The sequence below is a fragment of the Artemia sp. Qi Xiang Cuo genome, chromosome 19, assembly GCF_049724085.1.
Source record: "Artemia sp. Qi Xiang Cuo chromosome 19, ASM4972408v1, whole genome shotgun sequence".
In the NCBI taxonomy this organism is placed as follows: domain Eukaryota; kingdom Metazoa; phylum Arthropoda; class Branchiopoda; order Anostraca; family Artemiidae; genus Artemia; species Artemia sp. Qi Xiang Cuo.
Genome location: NC_142812.1, coordinates 31,362,193 through 31,385,139, shown reverse-complemented (window position 1 = coordinate 31,385,139; position 22,947 = coordinate 31,362,193). Strand labels below are relative to the sequence as shown.

Here is a 22,947-nt window from a genome sequence, read left to right as displayed (position 1 = left end):
TACGACAGGACTTCCTATAAAAAACGTTATATGCCCCCAGGGTATAACTTACAACCCCTGCCCTGGGGGCTCTAAGGGGGTTGTCATCCTAAGAGACCTAGTTTCTAGAAATTATAACTAAGTTGAACGAAATAGTTATCTCAAACTTTTGTTTGGATGTCCTCTGAGAAATGGTGGACATGACAGGGGGGTTAGTTGTCCCTACATTACTTTTTACTATTAAAAGGGGTACTATCCATTTCAATTTCCTATCCAGTGAGCTCTTCTTGAACTTTTGTGACGACATTTTCTATAAAAACCTCACATGCCCCCAGGCCAAAGCTAGCAGCCCTTCCCTGAGGGCTGTGGGGGTTGTCATCCTTAAAGACATAATTTCCAGAACTTTCAACGACGTTGAAAAAATGGATATCTCTAAATTTTGATTGTTTGTGTTTGGGAAAATGGTGGGCGTGAGAGGGGGTTAGTTGCCCTCCAATTACTTTCAACTATTAAAAAGGCCACTAGCCATTTAATTTCCAATGGATTGAGCCCTTTTTGAAGTTTCTACGACAACTTTTTCTATAAAAAACCTTATATGCCCCCAGGGCATAACTTACAACCCTCTCCCTGAGGGCTCTAAGAGAGTTATCATCCTCAAAGACCTAATTTCCAGAACTTTCATATACGTTGAACAAAATGGCTATCTAGTGTTAGTTGCCTTCCAATCACTTTTGACTATTAAAAAGGGCACAGTTTGTTTTAATTTCATATCGAGTTAGTCTTTTTTTGAAATTTTTGAGACAAAGCTATCTATAAACTAGATTATATACCCCGAAGACACTATATACAGCCCTTTGCCTGAGGATTGTGGGGGAGTTTCTTTCTCAAAAACATATTGTATATCCGGAAAATCAATTACGCTGAACAAAATGGCTATATCAAAATTTTGATTGGATGTGTTTGGGGAAATGGTGGGCGTGGAAGGGGTGTTAGTTGCCTTCCAATCACTTTCGATTGTTAAAAAGGACACTAACCGCTCCAATTTCCAATCGAAAGAGCCCTTTTCGAAGTTTCTACGACAACTCCTTCGATACGAAGTGCCCTGGTCTAACTTCCCCCCCCCCCAAAAAAAAAATAATAATATATTGTGCCAACATCGTTCTTTACAGCTGCCTATGATAGTAATACAAGAAAGTTTAAATGTGTTTGGCTTTCAGTTGTCCTATATATGAGAGACCGGAGCTACACTTCAATTTAAATATTATCATAAAATGGATATCAGTCCTTCACCCAATAAAGCAAAAGTTAACTTCAGCGTAAAGAGCAGTTTGCTTAGGACTGTAGCCCCTCTCATCTATAGGGAAATGTCTGCTCGTTTTATGTTTAACGTCATTCTTTACTGTTGTTTCAGAAATTATTTTTTTTTATTCATTAATAAAGAGCGATGAACCATTATAACACCACAACTGAACGATCTATTCTGGATATATCACTAATAGCATGAATCATCACGTTTGTTAATGCATTTATGTAATGGGTTCAAAAAAAGTTGAAGAAATTCCCGAAATAACAGTTAAGAAGAATGCGGATTTCAGTGACGACAGATTTTATAACATAAGCTCAACCGCGGGTTTGATTAAAACCAGTATTCATAATCTAGTATTTTATTTAGCTTATATCCTGTTTTAAAAGTACCTTCATAAACGTCCTTGGGTTGACGTTAGACACCAGTACAGATAGTATTGTGCTTATCCGCTGATTAGTTGAAGCTGGCGTGACTCAAATTTCAGTGGCTGACTACTGAATTGCTTATTTGTTTATGATCTATGAACCTAGCTGGATATACTAAAACCAAGCAGATACTTAAATGTCATTGCGATGGTCTCTTATATTTCATGTACTTCTTGGGGTAAGTGTCTATTTATTTTCTTTTTAAGTTTATCATTTCTGTTTGTGGCAAGTTATAAAGACTTGACCTTAACTTTTTTCTATATTAAAAAATAAATCGAAAAAATTTTACCTTTCAAAGGTTTGGCCAGTGATGCACCTTGAGAGAGGTTGCAGGGGACTAAGCTAAGCCCCATCCCCTTTTTGAATTCAGTGCTGTTTACAAAACCCAGGTATTAGCCGTATTACAAGTCTTAGGACGAGGAAAAAATTACTTTTCCACTCAAATGTTGAATCCCCCCACTTTGATTGCTATATCCCCTTTCAGGCTGTAGCGATTGGTAGCAGTACACGCGACACCATCACTGCATTAATATTTGAGCCTTTTAGAAGCCAAATTCAACCAAATCCACTCTAGGATTTTTTTTTTTCGGTTTCAATGTCAAAGTAACCACTGCTTACTGTTGTACAAAAGCTTGTGCCCCGGGAAGGCACATACAAAGGAATTTTTTCTAAGAGGGCCAAATAATAAAAAAAAACGTGGGGATATAAAATTTCTATATCGTTTAATTTTTTTTTAATTTTTAATTATAAAAATTTTGTGATGTAGCATCATAATTGCAGTTAATTCATTTTGACAGTGATTCCATTATACTTTACGCCCAACCCCAAATGTGTAAATGTATAGCCTAAATTGTATATTTCCCTTGCATTATGCCATGTCTCACTCCTGTTTCAACCCTTCTTCCCATAAATTGAATCAACGAGACGATATCAAGAACCGGAAAACCCATGGGAAATATATAATTTGCGCTATATATTTGCACATCAGGGGGGGAGAGGAGGTTTGGGGGTAAATAATTGTAGAATCGTAATCAAAATGTGTTCACTAGAATTATTCTGTATATTATGAACTAAGGATTGTTTTTAACATGTTTCCTTCTCAACAGCCCCAATTCTAGGCTTCCACTGATAATTTGTATAATAATTGCCCAAAAAATCAAGATAATTTTGGATTTTTCGGTGGGACAGGGGCACGGGCCCTCTCTCGTACATCCCTGTCCCCAGACCCAGTCTTGACTTTTGGAAGCCCTATAAGTGAATGAAGCATCTATGGATGAAACTTTCTTTTCGTTTTTTTTTTACTATGTGTCCGCTCTGACAGTTCCAGCGAGCTCACTGGGGATGGGGGTACATCTCGCTCCCTAAGATACTCCCCCTAGATCGTGGAAAATATTTTACCTGGTATTTTCATTGAAAATTGCCTTTTTTGTATTTTCTTTGAAAAATTGAAAAAAATCCTCCCCCTCCCCTTCATTTTCCTGCTCGTGAATTGACACCACTGGATGGTTCCAAAATGATTCTGGGTAGATTTTTGCGTTTTAAATTTATTAATTTAGTAAATTATGGAAACTAATTTAGTTTAAAATTACGGAATACGAATAAAGCTACATTTACACCTTTGAGTAAGAGCTACTTGAAATTAAAAAGTGTTGTAAAAGTATTAAAAAATTACGTCCCGGCCCCTCCCCCCCCTAAAGGGTGTCATATCTAGCTCTTGGCAATATACAAAACTTTAATTTTCTGCTGGTGCTGGTTTGCATTGTGTTTTATTATTCTCCTCAACATTTGTTTCATGATGCAAAATAATGCCAATGTAAGCAAAAATAATAATAAAAAAAAAAATCAGCGAAGTTTTTTGTATAACATAGGGCAGCAAATGGCCCCATTAGGGGAGCGGGGCTGCCAGGATCCAATGGCCATAGTTACAGTTATTATATTTGGAAGCAATGTTGAATGGGGAGTCGAATGCACAGTTTATAGAATTATCCAATAAGTTTATCGCAGATCATTTCTGGTCTTCATTCTCGGAACGAACAAAAGGCTCCTCCCACTTCTTTCTGCATTAGCGGGTTAGTCTGTTTCTGATTGTTTCCAACAAAGTGCATTATTCGTAATAACAGATTTCCACTTGTTTCCGATTAGATCACAGTCTGACTTGTCTACCCGTGAAAAGATCTGATCCCGCCTATGTTTCTATCTGCAAAAACGTTCTCTGGAGCACTCGCACCTTGGTCCGGGTTTTTATAATAGATGAGATAGGGAAAGATCATACTGGATAATTATATAAACTGTGGTCGAATGGTACTACTCTTTTGTTATTATTGTTTGACATTGTGTGACACCTAGAGTAATCAAAGGTTTGTTCCATCCAAGATGAAAATGGGCATATCATCCTTAAAACATCTTCAGACATCCTACAACCTTAAAACAGGTGATAGTCCCTCATAGGCCTATACTGTATTTTCTGGGAAACCTTTCCCAAAACAAAAGCTAGAAAATTTTTTAGTGAAAGGGTATGGAAAGATGCTATTGCATTTTTCCCGGAGACAAGGGGCGTGACCAAGGCTTCTTCTTGAAGTTTGAGAATATACCTTATTAACATTGACCCCCCCCCATAAAATAGGTAAAAAAATCATTTGCCTCCCGACCTTCATATTATAAATAGCCTAATTATGTTTTATTATGAGAAGACCAAGGCCGTGCCCAGAGGGGGGGGGTTAGGGGGTTTGACCCCCGGAATGTTTGTCTGACTCGTAAAACATAACAAAAATGGATATAAACAAATTTTTTATGCGTTTTGTGGATTTTTTATGCGTTTTGTGGGTGTAACCCCCCCCCCCCCCCCCGAAAAAAAAATCTTGGGTACGGCCTTGGAGAAGACCCCAAATGGTTTTATTAGCTATTCCTTGTTAGGCACACCTATCCTTTTTATAAGTTTTATTTTGTATTTGTACATGCATTTGATTAATTAATAAATAAAGCATGCACTCTTACGTAAGCTTTTAATTTAGGCTACTTTTATTTATTTTTATTTTTTTCAAAGTGCGATTCTTTGTCTTTGGGATCGTGACCTACAGGTTGGGAAACCATCCTTTAGACAAACGATGATTTTGTGCTATGTTAAACAAGTCTTTCCATTTTTAAAAGGAAGTTCTGGGAATTTTATTCTTGGGGAGACAGATCTTAAAACAACCGCGTGCCCAGGGCCGAGAGAGCACCGTGACACCAATCCATGAAAACCTGGGATTGGGGAGGCAGAATATATTTTTTATATGGGATATGGGATAATTTGATGTTTTTTTTTAATTTTCTATGAAAATACAAAAAAACGCATTTTCCAATGGAAATAAATAAAAGTATCTTTCAAAGTCTCGAGGAAGCAAAAAATCTAAGAGGGACAAAAAATATATAGGGAATAAATGCCTTCACCCTCCTCCTACAATCTAAGTCCCTGAGAGATTGGTGGATTAAAGCCCTCGTAAATTAATTATTGTAATAAATGCGACTTTTCATAAAATTAACGATTGTTACAAAAGATACAAAAATTGAAATCAATATACTAAAGAGAAAGGACCAAATAGCTATATTTTTCCTTATATACTGAAAGGGTTCTAGACGTGTACCCCCCCCCCAGAAAATAAAACACGCGGGAAACATCCCCTCGGAAAATGCTCCCCGAAAAATACCCCCCCCCCCCGTGAAAAATAAGGCTTTCCAAATTTGAAAATTTGGTTTGAGTTTTATTTTTTTCATTTTCGTATGGGGGAGGAATTTTGGTACTTGTGTATTATGCGCCACTCACTCAAGTTTACGATGTGTAAAGTTCGAGAACTCACCAGTTTTTTCTTTAGTTTCTTCGTTACTTTAGAAATAAATTTGGGCTATAGATTTGCATATTAGGGGGGGGGGGGTAAAGTATATCGGGCCTGCATGAAAAATTTGTTTGGTACAAGCATTCTGCATATTAGATTGATAGATAGAGAAGTGTATTTTAAAGCCAAATATAAGGTCATGATATGAACATAGTAAAATAACATAAACGAAAGGCACAAATAACATAAACTTTGATCAGCGATCATCATAAAACACTTAGATGAAACAATACATTAACCTAATAGTACTTAATACTTGGAAAAAAACACTTAAATGAAACATTAAATTTACTTTATACTTTTTTTTTTTTTTTTTTTTTTTTTTTTTTTTTTTTAGTTAACAAGATTTCCAGATACCTCGCTATTCTTCTGTAATTTTATAGTGGCAATACCTAGAAAGAATTGTTTTCTGACTTTAAACCATCTAAATACTTTACCCCCCCCTTATGTGCAAATATATAGCCCAAATTATATATTTCCCGTATATTCTGTCACTTCTCTTTGTGTTGTCTCGCGCTAAGCTGAAAAAAACTAACGAAGAAACCTGTTTGTTCTCGAGTTTCACACAGCATAAACTTTAGTGAGTGGTGTATAATACACGAGTACCCAAATTCCTTCTCCCTACCAAAAAAAAAACTCAAATAAAATTCTCAAATTTTGAAAGCCTTATTTTCCAGGGGGGGGGGGTATTTACCGGGGTGTATTTTCTGGGGGGGGGGGTAAATGCCAGCCACCAGTGAAAAAGTGTATGTTTAAGTATATTCCTCCCGTGTTTTTCAAGGGAAGAAATCTGAACTTCACCAGACCACTTACCCCTCTACGACTACCCTTGCTCTCATGTTTTCCATTTATATTTATTTATAATCGATGTCTTGCTAAAACTTTTTTACTATTCGTCATTCCAAAAAAATTATGTAACAGGTATTTAAAACATGCGTTAAGGTGGCAGACAAGGAAAATATGCGGTATAAGATTGTAAGCCATTTGAGAATAAGCATGATCGATCTTCCTCAGAATGATGACAAGCAGGAAATTTTTCTTGTATTGCGCTTGCAAAAACAACCAGGATAAATTAATCAAAGTATTCAGCATTAACGTAATATACAATATAAGAAGTTGTTGTAATATAAGAGAGGCCCAAAGACATGCCCTCTTACCAACTTCGTCGCTCATAATTGTAGACCGCTATAAATAAGTTTTTTTGTAGACCTATAAAATTCGTGTAAAAAGTCTTCGCAAAATTGAACAGTGCGTAGTATTGCACAGTCCACATATCTAGATATATGTACTGCGGTCCACAACATGAAAAGGAAAACATTCACAAAAATAATAATAATCTGAATTCCAATAGATCGAAAACTAAGTTGCAATTGATGTAATGTCAACCTTGGAATGTAGACAACTTCGCAGATTTCAAAACTAAACTCAGAAAAAAGGGTGGCGCCAAATTGTCGAACAAATCTTGATTTGAATGTAAAAACCTAAGGTTCATGAGGTCACTTTTTAGTTATTAAGATTCACATGCCGGATTAGTTTTGTTTGACGGTTCACGCAATTTGTACTCACTTACCAAGAATTTAGGGTTAAATCAATAAGCGGTGCTGCAACATAAAAAAGAAACAGATTACTTGTGCGTAATGCATACAAAAATCTACCACTGCTTTCTTTTTCTTGATAGGGAATAAGGAATTTTAAGATACCGAGATGCGACATAATTCACAAATTTGTCTAAATCAGCGAGGGGTGAGTCTAGAGCAAAATCTTGGGGAAGGCCAAACGGGACAAAGGCGCTAATGAGCAAAATCTTGGGGGATGTGACAAAGGTGCCAATAATTGACCAAATTGACAAATTTATTCTTTAAAAAAGAGTAAAAAAGAAAGAACAAGGAATGAGTGTACCAGAAAAATTTTAGGAGGGGCCCGGGGTCCCCTCCCTGGATCCACCACCACTGAAATCAGTCTCCCTCGTATAAATGGCCAGGGAACCAACTTTGAGTGCACTGACCACTTTACTATTATAAATTAGAATAAATTTTTTTTTAAATAAAATAAAAATACCTCTAAAGTATTTTAAATACTTACCAATATAAATTGAAAATAACTAAATTAAATGCCCCGGGAATCTCCTGTAAATTTCCGCATGCATTATGCTTTGGCTGTCAGGCTAATAAGCCTCTTGTTGGTGTATTATGTAGTTGTGTAGCTCAAGGCTGGTCAGTGGCGTCAGTTCATAAAAACTAGGGGAGGGAACAAAAAAATATTTTCAAGATATAGGGGGGGATTTTGCTGGTTTTTTTCAATGAAAGTACCAATAGAAAGCTTTTTTAAATGGCAATACCGACATGAGGTATTTTTCACAATCTAGGAAGCGATACCCCCCCCCTCAATTGACATCACTGAGCCTGGTAGTCCAAAGAAGCATTCTAATGTTGAAACTGTTCTATGACAAAAGGGAAAGAGGCAAACGTCGGCCTGGTTTCAGCGAAACAGCTGAACAAAAATGAAATGTAACACAAAATCAATTACATACTGATCAGTTTGCCAACAAAATTATCAATGAATTAAAGAAACTAAAACAAAATGGTAAAATTACCCCACAATTATACAATAAATTTTTCCCCCGTGGTAGCTTTTGTCCAAAATTTTAGAGTCTACCCAAATTACATAAGGAAGGCATTCCCTTAAGGCCCATCGTAGCTTGTACGAAATCCCCCGCCTCCAATATTTGAAAATGGTTATGTACAGCCTTCAAATTTAGTCGAAAGCTCAAGAACGTAAATATCTCAGAAAATACAGTTATAAGTAGTATTGACATTGTTTCGATGTATACAAATATTGATGTAGCAGTATCTGAGGAATTATTAGAAAATAAAATAAACGAAAATTACCATTTAATAGAAGCTTCAGCAGCAGGAATAGATTGCGAGGTCTTAATGACCTTGGTTAAACTCTGTAACAAGTATTCAATGTATTTCCAATTCCATAATTCTTTTTACCATCAAATTAATGGTTTACCGATGGGTGCACTCCTGTCCGGGTTACTGGCGAATATTTACGTGGAACATATTGAAAATTGGGCGTTGAATTCTTACTTCTTGAAACATATTTTTGGGGACGTTATAGGAATGACGTAATTTCACTTTGGAATTATGAGAAAAATGAACTTAGGTTTTTTTTAGATCACTTAATACATATGATAGAAATTTACAGTTTACCTTAGAGATTGAAAGTACAAATAAAATATCATTTCTAGATGTGTTAATTATTCGTATCTTAGATAAACTCAATTTTACTATTTACAGAAAACCAACACAAAACAATTGATATTTACATTTTAAATCAAACCCCTCCCCACAAGTTAAAAGAGCTGTCGTAATCTCTCTCGTCGATCGTGCCCTAAACATTTGTTCTGATTCTCACGTCACAGCAGAACTAAGCTTTATCAGGGACATACTTATTGGAAATGGGTATCCTATTTTGTTTATTAATAATATAATTAACCGTAGACTGAAAAGAGACTCCCGTAAAGTCAATGGGAGTTTACCATGTGAGAATCCCAATAAGCCCTCTAACATAATTCACCTTCTTTACATCCCGAAAATCGTTACGAATCTTAAAAAAGTTTGCACACAAAATAATCTGTATATAGTATTTACAAATAATTTCAAAATAATAAATTTCCTAAATTCTAGTAAAGACAAAACCCTAGTTACTCGCCAAAGAGGGGCCTATCAAATACAATGGGATTGTGGCAAATACTATGCAGGTAGAACTCACCAGAATTTAGAGAAACGCCTGCAACAGCAGAAACATGATATTGCCAAAGCTCTAAATTCTAATATTGCTACTGTTTCTTTTGATTCTGCCGTAAGCAGCCATGTTTTCGAAAATCCTAGCCACAAAATACTTTTTGAAGAATTTGCCCTTATTAGCAATGACCTAGGCATAAAACAGATGGTTCGAAAAGCAATTGAAATCAGACTTAAGATTAATAAAATATTTCCTCAAATAGGGACTTGGGGGAATATTCACTAAACACTCTATACGCGAATTTAATTAAAAATGACCTTACAAAATATTTTAAAAAACCAGTAGACATTAATACAGAGCCGGTCACAAAAAGACCTTTGAGGTTAGCTGCCAAAAAGGCAGGTTTAGCAATACGAACGTGTTTTTAATTATTTTTTTTTCAGTAGCAATATTAGACGAATCAATGAATCGTCTTGTTTTACTTCATTCTATTTATCAGTCCTGGTTGAACTTTGCTGGAGTAAGGATGCCAGGACTGTTTTGAGAAAAAAGTTACATTTTTGTTTTATTGGTCGCATGTTGTTGTGAGTCTTTTTTCTTTTATATATTTTTGTTTTGCTGAGGACGGCCCTTGGACATAGGGCCGAAATATTCATTCAAATTATCTTAACTGTCTTATGAAAAAATTCCCTATTGTTCTTCTTGTTTTTATTGTTTGTGATGGAAAGGCAGTGGGGTCTTCGTCGTTAGTTTTGTCGGATTTTGTAGATCCAAATTCTCGAGTGACTACTGGCCACGTACTGGCTAACAAATAAGTACCAGAAAAAAGGGGATACTGACATAGTTTCCATGAAGCAACTGAACAAGAATGAAATATAATATTGAAAATATATATCGTATGAGATATGGGAGGTATAACCACCAGTCCTAGTTCCACCTGCACTATATTGGACACCTCCTTAGCAAATATCAGTCAATAATTTCGAAAGTGCTTTCAGTTTCTGACTTTCAGGTAAAGCTACACCGGCACTAAATGTCACTACACCGGTACTAAATGTTAATGCTTTTTCTTGATATCTATTGCATTGTGACGTAATTTGGCCGCTCTGCAAAGGGGTCTTCCGTGTCTTGAAAGGGTTTCATGTTCATGCGATCAAAGATCAGTGCACAGTTTCGACAGGTTGATTGAAGTGATGGAAGTTAGATTCTGATAAATCCTTAATTCTGAAGGTATTGATCTCTTTAAAATTAATCTAACAAATAATATCGCCAAATCTCGAGAAATGCAATATAGCATGAAACCTTTCCATTCAAGACAATAGCACTTGTGTAGCCAGGGAAAGGGTTGTTTTCAAAGAGAGAATTAATGGCCTTAACATGCTTGTGTCAAAATCCAGACAGAGAAAGGAGATTCATAATTATTTCTTTTCATACCAAGTACTGTTGATATTTTGTCATCTACGCCATCAAATAATGCACACTTTCTAAAATTGGCATAAAATATTTAACTATCTTACCAACCATACTATTCTTTCCGTTTGTAAGTACCTTTTAATTGCGGTGATCATAAACCTGGCATGAAGGCTGGGGCACATTTTTCAATAAAAATGGAGTTTTTTTTAACTAAAAGTAAGGAGCAACATTAAAACTTAAAACGAACAGAAATTATCCCGTATGAGGGGAGCAGCCCCTTCTACAGTCCCCGCTCTTTACGCAAAAGTTTGACTTTTCGGCCCAATTCTATAAGAACGACTCTTGAAACACAAGGTCTCTTTACTTGAAATAAAAAGCTTTTTTAAAGCGCTAAAATACGTCATCGCAAGGAGTGAGGGTTAAAGAAGGGGCAGTCCCCCTTATATAAGGAATAATTTTTGTTTGTTTTAAGTTTCAATGTTGCTCCTTACTTTGAGTTGAAAATACTTCTATCTTTATTTAATTTACAAAGGAACCAGAGAAATAGATCGCTGCAATGTATCAGTCTGGTTTTGTAAAACTAAATGTTATACATTATTCTTGCCGTAAATAAAAATGTAATAATATCAAAGAATTACTGACAGTTCTTCTTAGCTAAAAGCTCAGCTGTTGAGTAAGATGAAGGACAAAAGATGAAAGCAATAGTTGATAGTCAAATCGAGAATTTGTAATGACAGGAACTTTTTCCAGAAAAACGTGAACAAACATGCTAAATATAGTTTTCTCACTTACTAGCTGACTAGATAAAAGCTATACTTCCTTTTGACTGCGTTTCTCCTTTAAATGTTTACTTTTAAGTGTTGTAGCTGTCTGGCATTTATTCCATTTGGTTGCACAAATCCAGGACGCGTTGAGGACTATCGAGGACACCAGGACAGGACTTTTAAATCTGGGACTATCCATGTTTTTCCAGGACATTTGATTTTCCTTCTTTAATTGATAATAATTAAGTGGAGCCATTTTTTTCGTAAGTTCTTTGAAGAATTTCTTCGAAATTTCAACACGCTCTCCAGCTTAAGTATGTTTCGGAACTCAACTATCATTAAGGATAATTAATTATTTGCTATTATTTTTGTTCCAAGACAATGGATAACAATTAGTTATAGGCAATTTGTAATACTATAAGCAGAGAATGGACTAAAACGTTAACCCCTTTATGTATATCAACCATTTTAGGGACTGAATCTCCATTTCATGCAAAAGGTAATAAAAAATAATGTGTGCTAATTATTAATAACTGAGTTGTGGAACACATTCTTAGTTTTTTGTTGTTTTCTTTATAAAATTAAAAAGTGGATCATTGCTTTCAGTAAAACAGTGTCAATTTCGACTAGAAACGGGTATTTAGGTGTAGGTCCATATGCCAGCTACGTAGGCAGGACGGGTGAGTTACTTTCTGAAGTTGTTTACCTCATCCCAAATTCCCCCCCCCCCCGCACTAAAAATCCTATATGCCAACCTATAATTAGTCATGGATTAAAAAGGTAAGTAATAGAAAGTATCCTTGTTGGTTCCCGATATTTATCGAAAGGGTTGACATTAGATTGTTCTGAAAGACCATAAAAACCATGAATTAAAGCCGATACGACGGATGGTAGTCATCTAAAAAAGTGGTCGAAGAGACGTCTTAATAAAAAAAATAACTTGAAATTAATGTTGCATTTTTTTAGGGGGTGGAATACAGTGAGGGATAGAAATAAAACAAAGAGAAAAACAAGCAAAGGAAGCAAAACGGTGATAGAGATAGTATTGTATTGAAGGAGGGGGCCTAAATTAATTTAAAGGAAAGGATTCCGGAAATTGTATAAATGTTTTTCCCTTGGTGAAGGGCTCTAATATCACCTCCTGGCTATGCTACCGGAAAAAGAGATATATATATATATATATATATATATATATATATATATATATATATATATATATATATATATATATATATATATATATATATGCTCATTGGAACCTTCCTGAAAATCTTATATTTTTCTTTCAGGGCCATATCCAGGAGAGAGGGTTCAGGATTTTAAACCCCATCCATTAATTTTTTTTTGTGTAAACCTTTCCCCCCTCAAAATATCTCCTCCCGAACAAAAATCCTGGATACGCCCTTAATCGGGTTTCAAAAACTGATGCATAAAGTTTTAGCACTGTAAATTTTCATTAGCTTAACCCGAGGTGGAACAAAACGCTGCCCATGGCTTCAAATAAAGAATGATGCAAATTTAATTACTTGCATCCTAAATTGTTACTTTGTTATCAAATCAGTAACCGGTTAGCGTGACGAATTTTGCTAAAAATAATCAATTAAAATCACAAAAGCTTCGGTTACATGCCTGATTAGGGTTGATCACTACTGACATATTTCTTTTTGTGTTTGCTCTGCTAAGCGAAGGAGTCCTTAGCTCATCCTGTGAGAGCAAAATTGTCACATTTGCCTGTTCGGACTGAAAATTGTATTAGCTTTTTTTGGTACTTTTGTCTTATAGCCACCACACTCAAGATCTTGTATCGTGAACATGAGATAATCACAGGTTTTCATGGTCTTTATGCCAGACAATATTAGCTTCGGCTTGGTGGGAATCTACATTTTAGCTTTATTTCAACTAAATATTTAGTTGGTATTTTGGTTAGGTTAGTTTTGGTTACATATTTAATATAATGCGGTCTGGGCGGCCCCCCTTCCATAATTCTTTGTTATAGTTTTCATAATTTTGTTGATAAAGTATTATATTTTCATCATATTTTGTTTTATTTCATTAGCGTTAACCAAACTTCACTTTTGGTCAGAACTTGAGTGTGGCGGCTATAAGAATCAAGTACCGTTTTATTTTTTGGTAAAAGCCGACTCAGTTTTCAAAATTTGTTTAGCTTTGACACCTCTGGAACATGCGAGAGTAAAGTTCTTCACTGCCAGGAACGGGAATTCCACTCTTAAGGACTCTATCTTGAGCGATTCCTGCGCTAGCCATAATTATTTCCAATAGACTGCCGACTATCATTGATTGAGGATATAAACCATTGCTCCTCAAACTTTTTCCCTGTGCGCAAATGTCTCAAGGAACCTTTAGGCCGTCCGATTCTTCCACTTATCATAATTCATTGTTCTTCCACTCATCGTAGTCAATATGGCTTTGCCGTAGCTTGCACTTTCTCACAGAGTCCTCAAGGACCCCCTTTGGTACTCTAGGGTTTCGGTGAAGCTAGGCTGAGAAACCTGGATCTAGACTGAATCGTAGGCTATTGTTGCTGATTTTATTAAACATTCTTCCCTGAAGATAGGCCGTAAATACAGAAAAAGAACTCAGTTCTATCAAACAGTTCGTGGTAACGAACTGTAAGTAAGGAGCGACCCGGCTCAATAGTAACCAAAACTTTAAAAAACGGAATTTTGATACCTGTAGATCCATCAAAAGAAGCGGATTTTTATGCTAATTTCAAATACTAAAGTTTCATCAAGTTTAGTCTTACACATCATAAGTTACGAGCCTGAAAAATTTGCCTTATTTTCGAAAAAAAGGGGAAACTCCCCCTAAAAGTGATATAATCTTAATGAAAATCAAACCATCATATTCAGTGTATTAGTGAACCCTACTGTAGAGGTTTCAAGCTCCTACCTGCAAAAATACGGAATTTTGCCTTTTTTGCCAGAACAAAGATCACGGATGCGTGTTTATTTGTTTGTTTTTTTCCAGGGGTGATCGTATCGATCCAGTGGTCATAAAATATCACGAGAGGGCTCATTCGAACGAAAATTAAAAGTTCTAGTTCCCTTTTTAAGTGACCAAAAAAATTGGAGGGCAACTAGGCCCCCTCCCGTGCTCATTTTTTGTCCAAAGTCACCCGATCAAAATTTTGAGATAGCCGTTTTGTTCAGCATAGTCGAAACCCTAATAAATGTCTTTGAGGATGACTTAATCCCCCACAGTCCCCAGGGGAAGGGCTCCAAGTTATGAACTTCTGCCATTGTTTATATATATTATTTATTACTTGGAAGCACAGTTTATAGAATTAGCAGTATGATCATTCCCTATCTCACCCATTTTAAAAACCCAGACCCGACTTGCGAGTGCTCCAGAGAACTTTTTTGCAGATATAAACATAAGCGGCATTAGATCTTTTCACGGTTAGATAAGTCAGATTTCTCTTGGACGCGACACTTACAGTTACAGTATAAATAATCGGAAATAAGTGGAAACCCGCTATTACGAATAATGCAATTTGTAACCCTCTTGGACGCGAAACTTACAGTTATAATAGAAATAATCGGAAATAAGTGGAAACCCGCTATTACGAATAATGAACTTTGTAACAATTTCTCATTGATTGACGGAAAAAGACTAACCCGCTAATGCAGAAATAAGTGGGAGGAGCTTTTTGTTCGCACCGAGAATGAAGACCAGAAATGATCTGCGATAAACTTACTGGATAATTCTATAAACTGTGCTTGGAAGTATGCAGACGTTTTCAGGAGTGATTTCTTCTGGTAGGGAGGGGGTTGGAGGAGGAAGCTACGTGGGAGGATCTTTCCATGGAGGAAATTGTCACGGGGGAAGGGACTTTTCTATAATGGGGGCTGCCGGATTTCCCATCTTTATATAAAAAAACGTTCAGAAATTAAATTAAAAAAAAACAAGTTCTTTTAACTGAAAGTAAGGAGCGACATTAAAACTTAAAACGAACAGAAATTATTCCGTATACGGAAGGGGCTTTCCCCTCCTCAACGCCTTGCTCTTTACGCTAAAGTTTTTTTTTATTGTTTTAAAAAATAGAGTTACAAGAAAGAGTCAAACTTTAGCGTAAAGAGCAAGGCGTTGAGGAGGGAACAGCCCCATTAATATACAGAATAATTTCTGTTCGTTTTGAGTTTTAATGTCGCTCCTTACTTTCAGTAAAAAAAAACTTTTTTTTAATTAATTTATCTCAAGATCTAGTATAAAACTGAAAAATGAATAATCCTCATTTTAATTAAAGGCTCTGGGCGTCCAAAACTCCAAAGGCACGCCATGAGCTAAAAAGGGTGCCATTATCTAAAACAAAGGCACGAAACAGTTGGGTCTTGACTACGCAACCGAGCTAAGTGTGAAAAGATGACTCATAGCTTCGCAATTAAGTATAGTATAAGCAATTTCCGAAAGGGTAAAAGGCGTAGTTATCTGATAGATAATTGGGTGGCCTGTACCACCCTACATTTTGCATGTATTTTTCTGATTCTAAAAACATTTTAAATTCAAGAGAATATTTAATCGTAATGATGCGTAATATTCTACTATCACTGGAGAAAACTGTTGTATGTTAAGTATTAGGCTATGTCTACATCATTTGAGCACTCATTACCATGGTTGCACTCTTTAACATATTTTTCATTCAAACGAAAAACTCTTTGGTAGACAACCTACCTTACAGTGGAATTCATCGTTTTTTTTGTTCAGTGTTGTCATTCACAATGTAGCCTAAATGGAAAGTTAGCGATTTATGCCTGATGTTGTTCAATACGAAGTACAGCAATATTGCTCATAATCAGCTGTACCAACATGGTGTATTATGCAGGCTGCATGACACGCCCTTGGTAAGCAGTGCTACTAATACTTTTGTCGTTTATTATTTTTCTCAAAGAGTCAAGCTTGGCTTTTGAAGTGTCCAAAAGGGCATTTTACAACTAAGCAGGGTTCTCTTACGTTCCAAAACATATTGATTCACGCTTTGCAATCCCTTAGGAGCCTTCAAACCTTTAAAGTTGATTTTCTCGAATTTACTTTTTTCAGATACGACCGTTTTCTGTAAGGATGCATTTGGCCAAAATGTATTAAACATCACTGATTTTGGACGGATCCTATGTTGGTCATAGTTTTTCTACATTTATTTTGTAATTTATGCTCACCTACTTTTTACGAAACCAGAGCAAACATGTCCGCATTGCAAAATTACTACTGACCCAATTCAGATCGGTTCAGTTCAATCGGCTGATTTTATGGATAATAAGAAATTCAATTATTTTGTGTTTGTAAAACCGGTGACAAATAGCATCTGGGGCTTGTCGCTTGGGACGTATTGACTTAGATAATGTAGAAAAAATAGATGAAGAAATTCAGTTCAACTTTAATCGGTGACACTGATGTAGGAATACCCTAAGGGTATATACAGGCTGATTTTGCAAATAGTTCGTAATGGGTAAACTCTTTTGGTCTTTAGTCTTGAACTCAGACTGAACGTCATTTTGCTAAAGCTGAGTGCATTTTGCTAAGGCTGAGAATCTATGGAGAAGGCAGTCTAATTCTATGCAGTTATACTTCTGATCTCGTAAATCTGTCAAACAACAAGGGGAGACCCCTCCTTGGCTTGAAGACAGCTCTTAAATACATTTATTCATATCTGCCTGATAAATAATGAAAATAGGTATCAAAACTTAATGTAAGCTACAAAACGATCATCGAAATTTTGTTGAAGGATCGATTGAACAAACTATAGACAGTCAATGTCAGACAAATTGTCTAAGCCTGCACATGAAATTATTATTTTTTTAAAGAAAACATTGCTTTTATTTTTGGAAACTAAAATTCTAGAAGGGCCCTTAAGTCCTTCCCCCTAAATCAAACCTTTGCGGATAATTTTTTTTTCTGTGGAGATGTAACAGCTGAGATCTAGGAGCTCTCTTGGGTCTTTCAAAATAATTTAAAGAAATATTTAGTTAGAAGATCAAAAAGGTAATCTAAACTATATGACATTTTAGATAGATTCATTTTTACTTTAAATATTACTTGTTCTTTTTTTACTTCAATTACGAGAGGTAGTTATATGTACGGGAAAGAAGGGAGGAACCTTAATGTTCCGACTATTTGATTTTACTTATTGAGGAAATTTGTGCTTGTGTCAGAGAGTGAAGGGGGGCCGTTCTGATGTTAGTGAAGAATCTTCTATGCTTGTAGGTCTGAATGTGCGTCTTGTCTCAGATGAGTGCATTCTGGAGTTTATCTATGTCTTTTTTTTACGTACAACCCGATTAAACCTTGACTGGGACAAAATCCCTATTCTCAAACCCCTATTCCCCGATAAACAGGCGAACAATAATGGCAAAGCAGACAAATGGTAAATATCCAGATATTTTGAGGAGGTCAAAAGCACTTCTCCCCGAGAACATGCCTATCTTAACATAGATACATCTTCTTCTGATGAACCCTAATGAAAGGTTACTACTTAGAAGTATTTCGTTAGATTTAAGGTGTTTTTGCTTAAATTTACAACGGCTTACATTTATTGATGACGACTTCGATTTAGTTAATGGTTCGGTTATACTGTTTTGTCCTAGGTAATTGGATAGATGAGTATGGTTAAAATCTCGTTCAAGTGCACATTTATCTCAATTACTGAATTAGGATTTTTTTTTTTTTTTTTTAGCCAAGTAATTACCTATAAAAAAGTATACAAGTGGGGCCACTCCTTTAGGGTGTGTGTGTGGGGGGGGGGCAGTAAAATTTTGGAAAGAGTCCTTCACATATAGTATGGACTTACAGGCTACGGCTCAATTATTTGAGTTGATTATCATTGTTTGCTTCAATAAAATATTGTTTGTTCCTTGTAGTAACAGTAGTTCTACACCCACAATGACCCGCACACGAGTTCACCTCACCGTGGGTCATTATTTTGATAGTATTGTGAAACAAATATTTTGGTCATCTTTGGTGCACGTACCACCCCCTCCCCCCAGAAGTTTGAAATCTGAACTAATTAGAGGGACAGAGGGGTGAAAATACTAATGGGAGAGTCTAAGTTTCGTTGGCCCCCCCCTCCAAAAAAAAACATAAATCAGTACATGCTGCAAACACAATGACAGTAAAAAATAGAAACTTCAGATAATTAAAACAGAATAAATGTAGTGAAGGGACTTTAAATATTATTTTAAAAATTAAGGACTTCTGATGAAACTGTGCACCGAAATAAACTCAACCAAGCACATAAAAACAGTACATTTTATTAACGAGGAAAGTATAGCAACTTCTTTCTCATTTCATTTTTATTTATTTGGCTTAATGACAGCTAAAAATCAATCAATCAAACGCTTCATCAAAAGACAAATTTAAACCAAGGAAATTTCAAAACTCTTAAAAGTTGCCTTTTTGTCAATAGTGGTTACATTTGTTAGCCTGCTTTTAGTAATTAGCTGTATTTTTCTAATTTATGCACTAGTAGGCTTGGAAAACATTTCAATATAACTTGGACCATCACATTCAAATGGTTGTATTCATGTCAAAATACAACAAAACGAACACAAATAAAATCTAATTATAATATTTGCCGATCAACAAAGCCGCCATCAAAATTCACAAGGAAGTGAAAAACTTGGTAGCATTGGTCTGTTTATTGCCTAAAAAAAAGAAAAAAGGAACAACAAACAACTGGTCATTGATATCGTAATTTCTTGTTAAACAGCTCATAAAATTTAAAAATTTCACTAGCACGAAGAAAACTTAAGGAAATATAGTATAGGTTGAGCTTAGATTAGTGCTGCAATTAAACATGGACTGTCATTTCCGTCAAAATACCAGAAATTGAGCGCAGCCTAATTTAAACATTAAAATTTTTCGGCTGGCAGATTCGGCTGAATCCAAAATCATTTTTCGACAAATGGTGCCAATGTCCTCTTGTGCTTGCTGACGGTAATCAGTGGTGCCAATGGAGGTGGGGGAGAGGGAGTGCGTTATTTGTTCCCCCTTCAATTTTTTTGCTCTCCCCTCTTAGATTTTGCAAGTGCCATTTTTTGGGAGTTTCATTGAAAAGGACCGTTTTTTGGTATTTTCATTACAAAAAAACAATTTTTTTTGAAAGGATACAAAGTCGCTCCCCTAGATTTTAAAAAACATATTTTGTGCCCCCCCCCCCTTTTTGTGAATTTTAGAAATTTTGACATGAATTAAACCAATTGAATGTAATGTTCAAAGTTTTATTTGATGTTTGCCAAGCATACTAGATACTATAACCTACCAGTGCATATATTAGAAACATATAACTAATGAATAAAAGCAAGCTAACAGATGTAATCACTATTGACAAAAAGACAACTAAACAATTTTGAAAATTCCTTGGTTGATTTTTGAAAGTACCACTAATGGTACTTGCTTCTTCTGCATTTTGAAAGTTTGATCACTTGGTTGGTCTAAAAAACACTTGGTAAAAACAAAAGCAAGATTGGCATTACTTTTTAAAATATAATTTTCTTTTGGCCCAGAAGTTAGAACCACAAATGAGGATGTAATATATATAAAACAGTTCGTGGTAACTAACTGCAAGTAAGGAGCGACTCGGTTCAATAGTAACAGAAATCTAAAAACGGAATTTTGATATCAGTAGATACGTTAAAAGAATCAGCTTATTATGATGATTCCAAGTGGTTCCATTGTAACTGAACCCCCGTATAACCGAACCCCCGTGCAACTGAACCCTCGTGCACCTGGACCCTCATTTAACTTAGCCTTATGTTATTGAACCCTCGTGCAACTCAACCCCATGTAACTGTAACTGTGTGTAACCATGTAACTGTGTTAACAGCACACAACTGATGAGCGAAAAGTGATGAAAGAGAGGGGTAATACCGAACACTCAGCTACCATTCTTGGGAGACGTCTGACAGTTTATAAGTGACCATGGAATTCCTGTGTTGTTTTAAAGTCACTTTTCTGTGAAAGGCAGCGTAGCGGCAGAGTGCACCTGGCGACGATAAATCACATCAGTCCAGTTTTTGTCTGGAAAAAATTACTCAGTAATAATTTATTACTCCCGCTAGCATTATGCGCTTCTAGGTCCGGGTCTAGGGACCTAGAGGTAAATCCAAATCTGAGCGTACACATATTTCCTTTTGGTGAATTGATTTTCTCTTTAATCACTCTCTGAAAGTTCCAACTTAATAAACAAATACCTTTTTGAGATATGCCATTTTGAAAATCTGCATGAACATATTGTCTTTTGATTTAGTTCAAGTTCCACCTCAAATACCTCATTCTGTCAAATTTTCAACTTGATATGCGTAGCCTGAATAGTGCTAGTTTAATAGTAGCAGAGGTCGTAATAGGAGCAGTAGAAGTAATAATAGAGTTGAATTAGTAGTAGTAGCAGCATTAATAGCAGTAGTAGCAGGTAGATACCCCAGAAGTTGCATCTTGATACGCTAAGCTGTTCCAAAAAAAATTGCTGATACACCTGTATCAGCAGGTTGTATGTTATTGCAAGTTACCAATTGTTAAAATGTACGGCTTTTATTGAAGGGATGATCGTAAAAACTTTGAAGGAGGCTCATTCGATTGGAAATTCGATTGGAAATTCAAGATTCTTCGATTTCGAAGAATCAAAGCTAATCACAGGAGAATCAGCCCTTCCCTCTTAACCGACATCCCCCCCAAATACATCCGATCAAAATAAAAATTTTGTTCAAAATAGTCTGAAGATCAAATAACCATACCTTGGGGGTTAACAGCCCCATCAGCAGCATCTGGGGCAAGGGCTGTAAGTTAAGCTAGCTGCTCATTGCTAACACATAAGGTTTTTGTAGAAATATTTTTTTATGAACTTTGGGGGGGGGTCTCATTCTATTGGAAATCAAAACTTCCAGTGCACTTTTTCAGAGTTAAAAGTGATCGGAGGGCTTCCACCCCACCCTATTTTCCCCCCAAATACATCCGATCTAAATCTTGGGACGGCCATTTTATTTAAAACAGTTTAAACGTTAAACCACTATTGTTGATAACCCTATTGTGTTGTACCCAATGTAAGTCCGGTGGTTGAGTTGCACGAAGGTTCAGTTGCACGGGGGTTCGGTTATACGGGGGTTCAGTTACACGGGGGTTTAGTTAACTGGGGTTGAGTTGCACGGGGGTTTAGTTAAACGGGGTTCAGTTGCACGGGGGTTAAGTTGCACGGGGGTTCAGTTGCACGGTGGTTCGGTTATACGGGGGTTCAGTTACACGGTGGTTCAGTTACACGGGCTCAGTTGCTTGGGGTTCTGTTACACGGGGGTTCAGTTGCACACATTCCATTCGAAATATATAAGATTCATCAAGTATAGTGTTGTTACCCATCAAAAATTGCCAACCTTAGAAAATTTGCCTGATTTTTGAAATAGGGGGGAAACATCCCTTAAAATTCAATGAATCTTAATGAAAATCACGCCATCATATTCAGCGTACCAGAGAATCTTGCTGCAGAACTTTCTTACTTGAAATACTTGGTAAAATCGGATTTTTTTAAGCGGTGGGGTAAATTTCATGGAGAGTGAGCCAGTTTACGCATAATTTGAAACGATCGAATTAAATCAAAAACGAGAAAAGAAATTACTCCATTATAAGTTTGACTAAATTAAACTAAAGTTTGACTGTTTGTTTCAATTTTTAATAACGGCTACTGAAACACGGGGGCCGTTTGATTAGAATATGAATCTTTTTTAAAAGTGTTTGCAGCTTTAGCGTAAAGAGCAAGATTTTCATATACGAAAGTCTTGATTTATAGCAAGATTTTCAACAAATTTTCATATACGGAATAAATCTGCCGAAATTAATATGCAAACTTTCATTTAATTTTTCATGTATGGTGAGCCACATTCGAACCTGCATTAATTGAAAAACATTCAGAAATTAAATAAAAAAAAACAAGTTTATTTTTAACTGAAAGTAATGACCGGTATTAAAACTTAAAACGAACATAAATGATTCTGTATATGAAAGGGGCTGTTCCTTTCTCAACGACTCACTCTTTACGCTTACACACGCTCTTAGCGCTTTTACGCTTTGTGTTTTCGTTAACACGAAACCAACTCATGAGTATGTAATAGACACAGGCTGGTGTCTGTGTGAGTTTGACTGGATTTTACATTCCTGTACTTTTTTTGTCGAACTTCTTCATAAATTTGAATGTATTAGGCCACCCCGTATGATAAATTGGCCGAAGCCAAAAGCGAGTGAGAGCAAGGGAAAGGTAGAAAGCAAGGATAAAGGAAAATTATAAAAAAAAACTTGGCCTTCCCTTGACCAACCTATGGGGAACTATGAATTTGACGATACAATTTGTTATCTCAGCTCCTATTATTTTGGAATTGCGCCATTCAATTTAAGCATCCAACTACAAAATTGAAATTAGCAAAAGTTTTTCTCTCAATAAAAGT

The 22,947-nt window shown here is 36.0% G+C and overlaps 1 protein-coding gene across 1 annotated transcript in view; it reads left to right on the top strand.

The window, feature by feature from the left end:
- Nucleotides 1–1,677: 1,677 nt before the first annotated feature.
- Nucleotides 1,678–22,947, top strand: part of LOC148940727 (uncharacterized) — a 93,945-nt gene continuing 72,675 nt past the window's right edge. Inside the window, exon 1 of the mRNA XM_089104721.1 lies at nucleotides 1,678–1,888. Coding sequence (XP_088960847.1) covers nucleotides 1,858–1,888 — 31 coding nt within the window. The 5' untranslated portion in view covers nucleotides 1,678–1,857. The remainder of the gene's footprint in view (nucleotides 1,889–22,947) is intronic.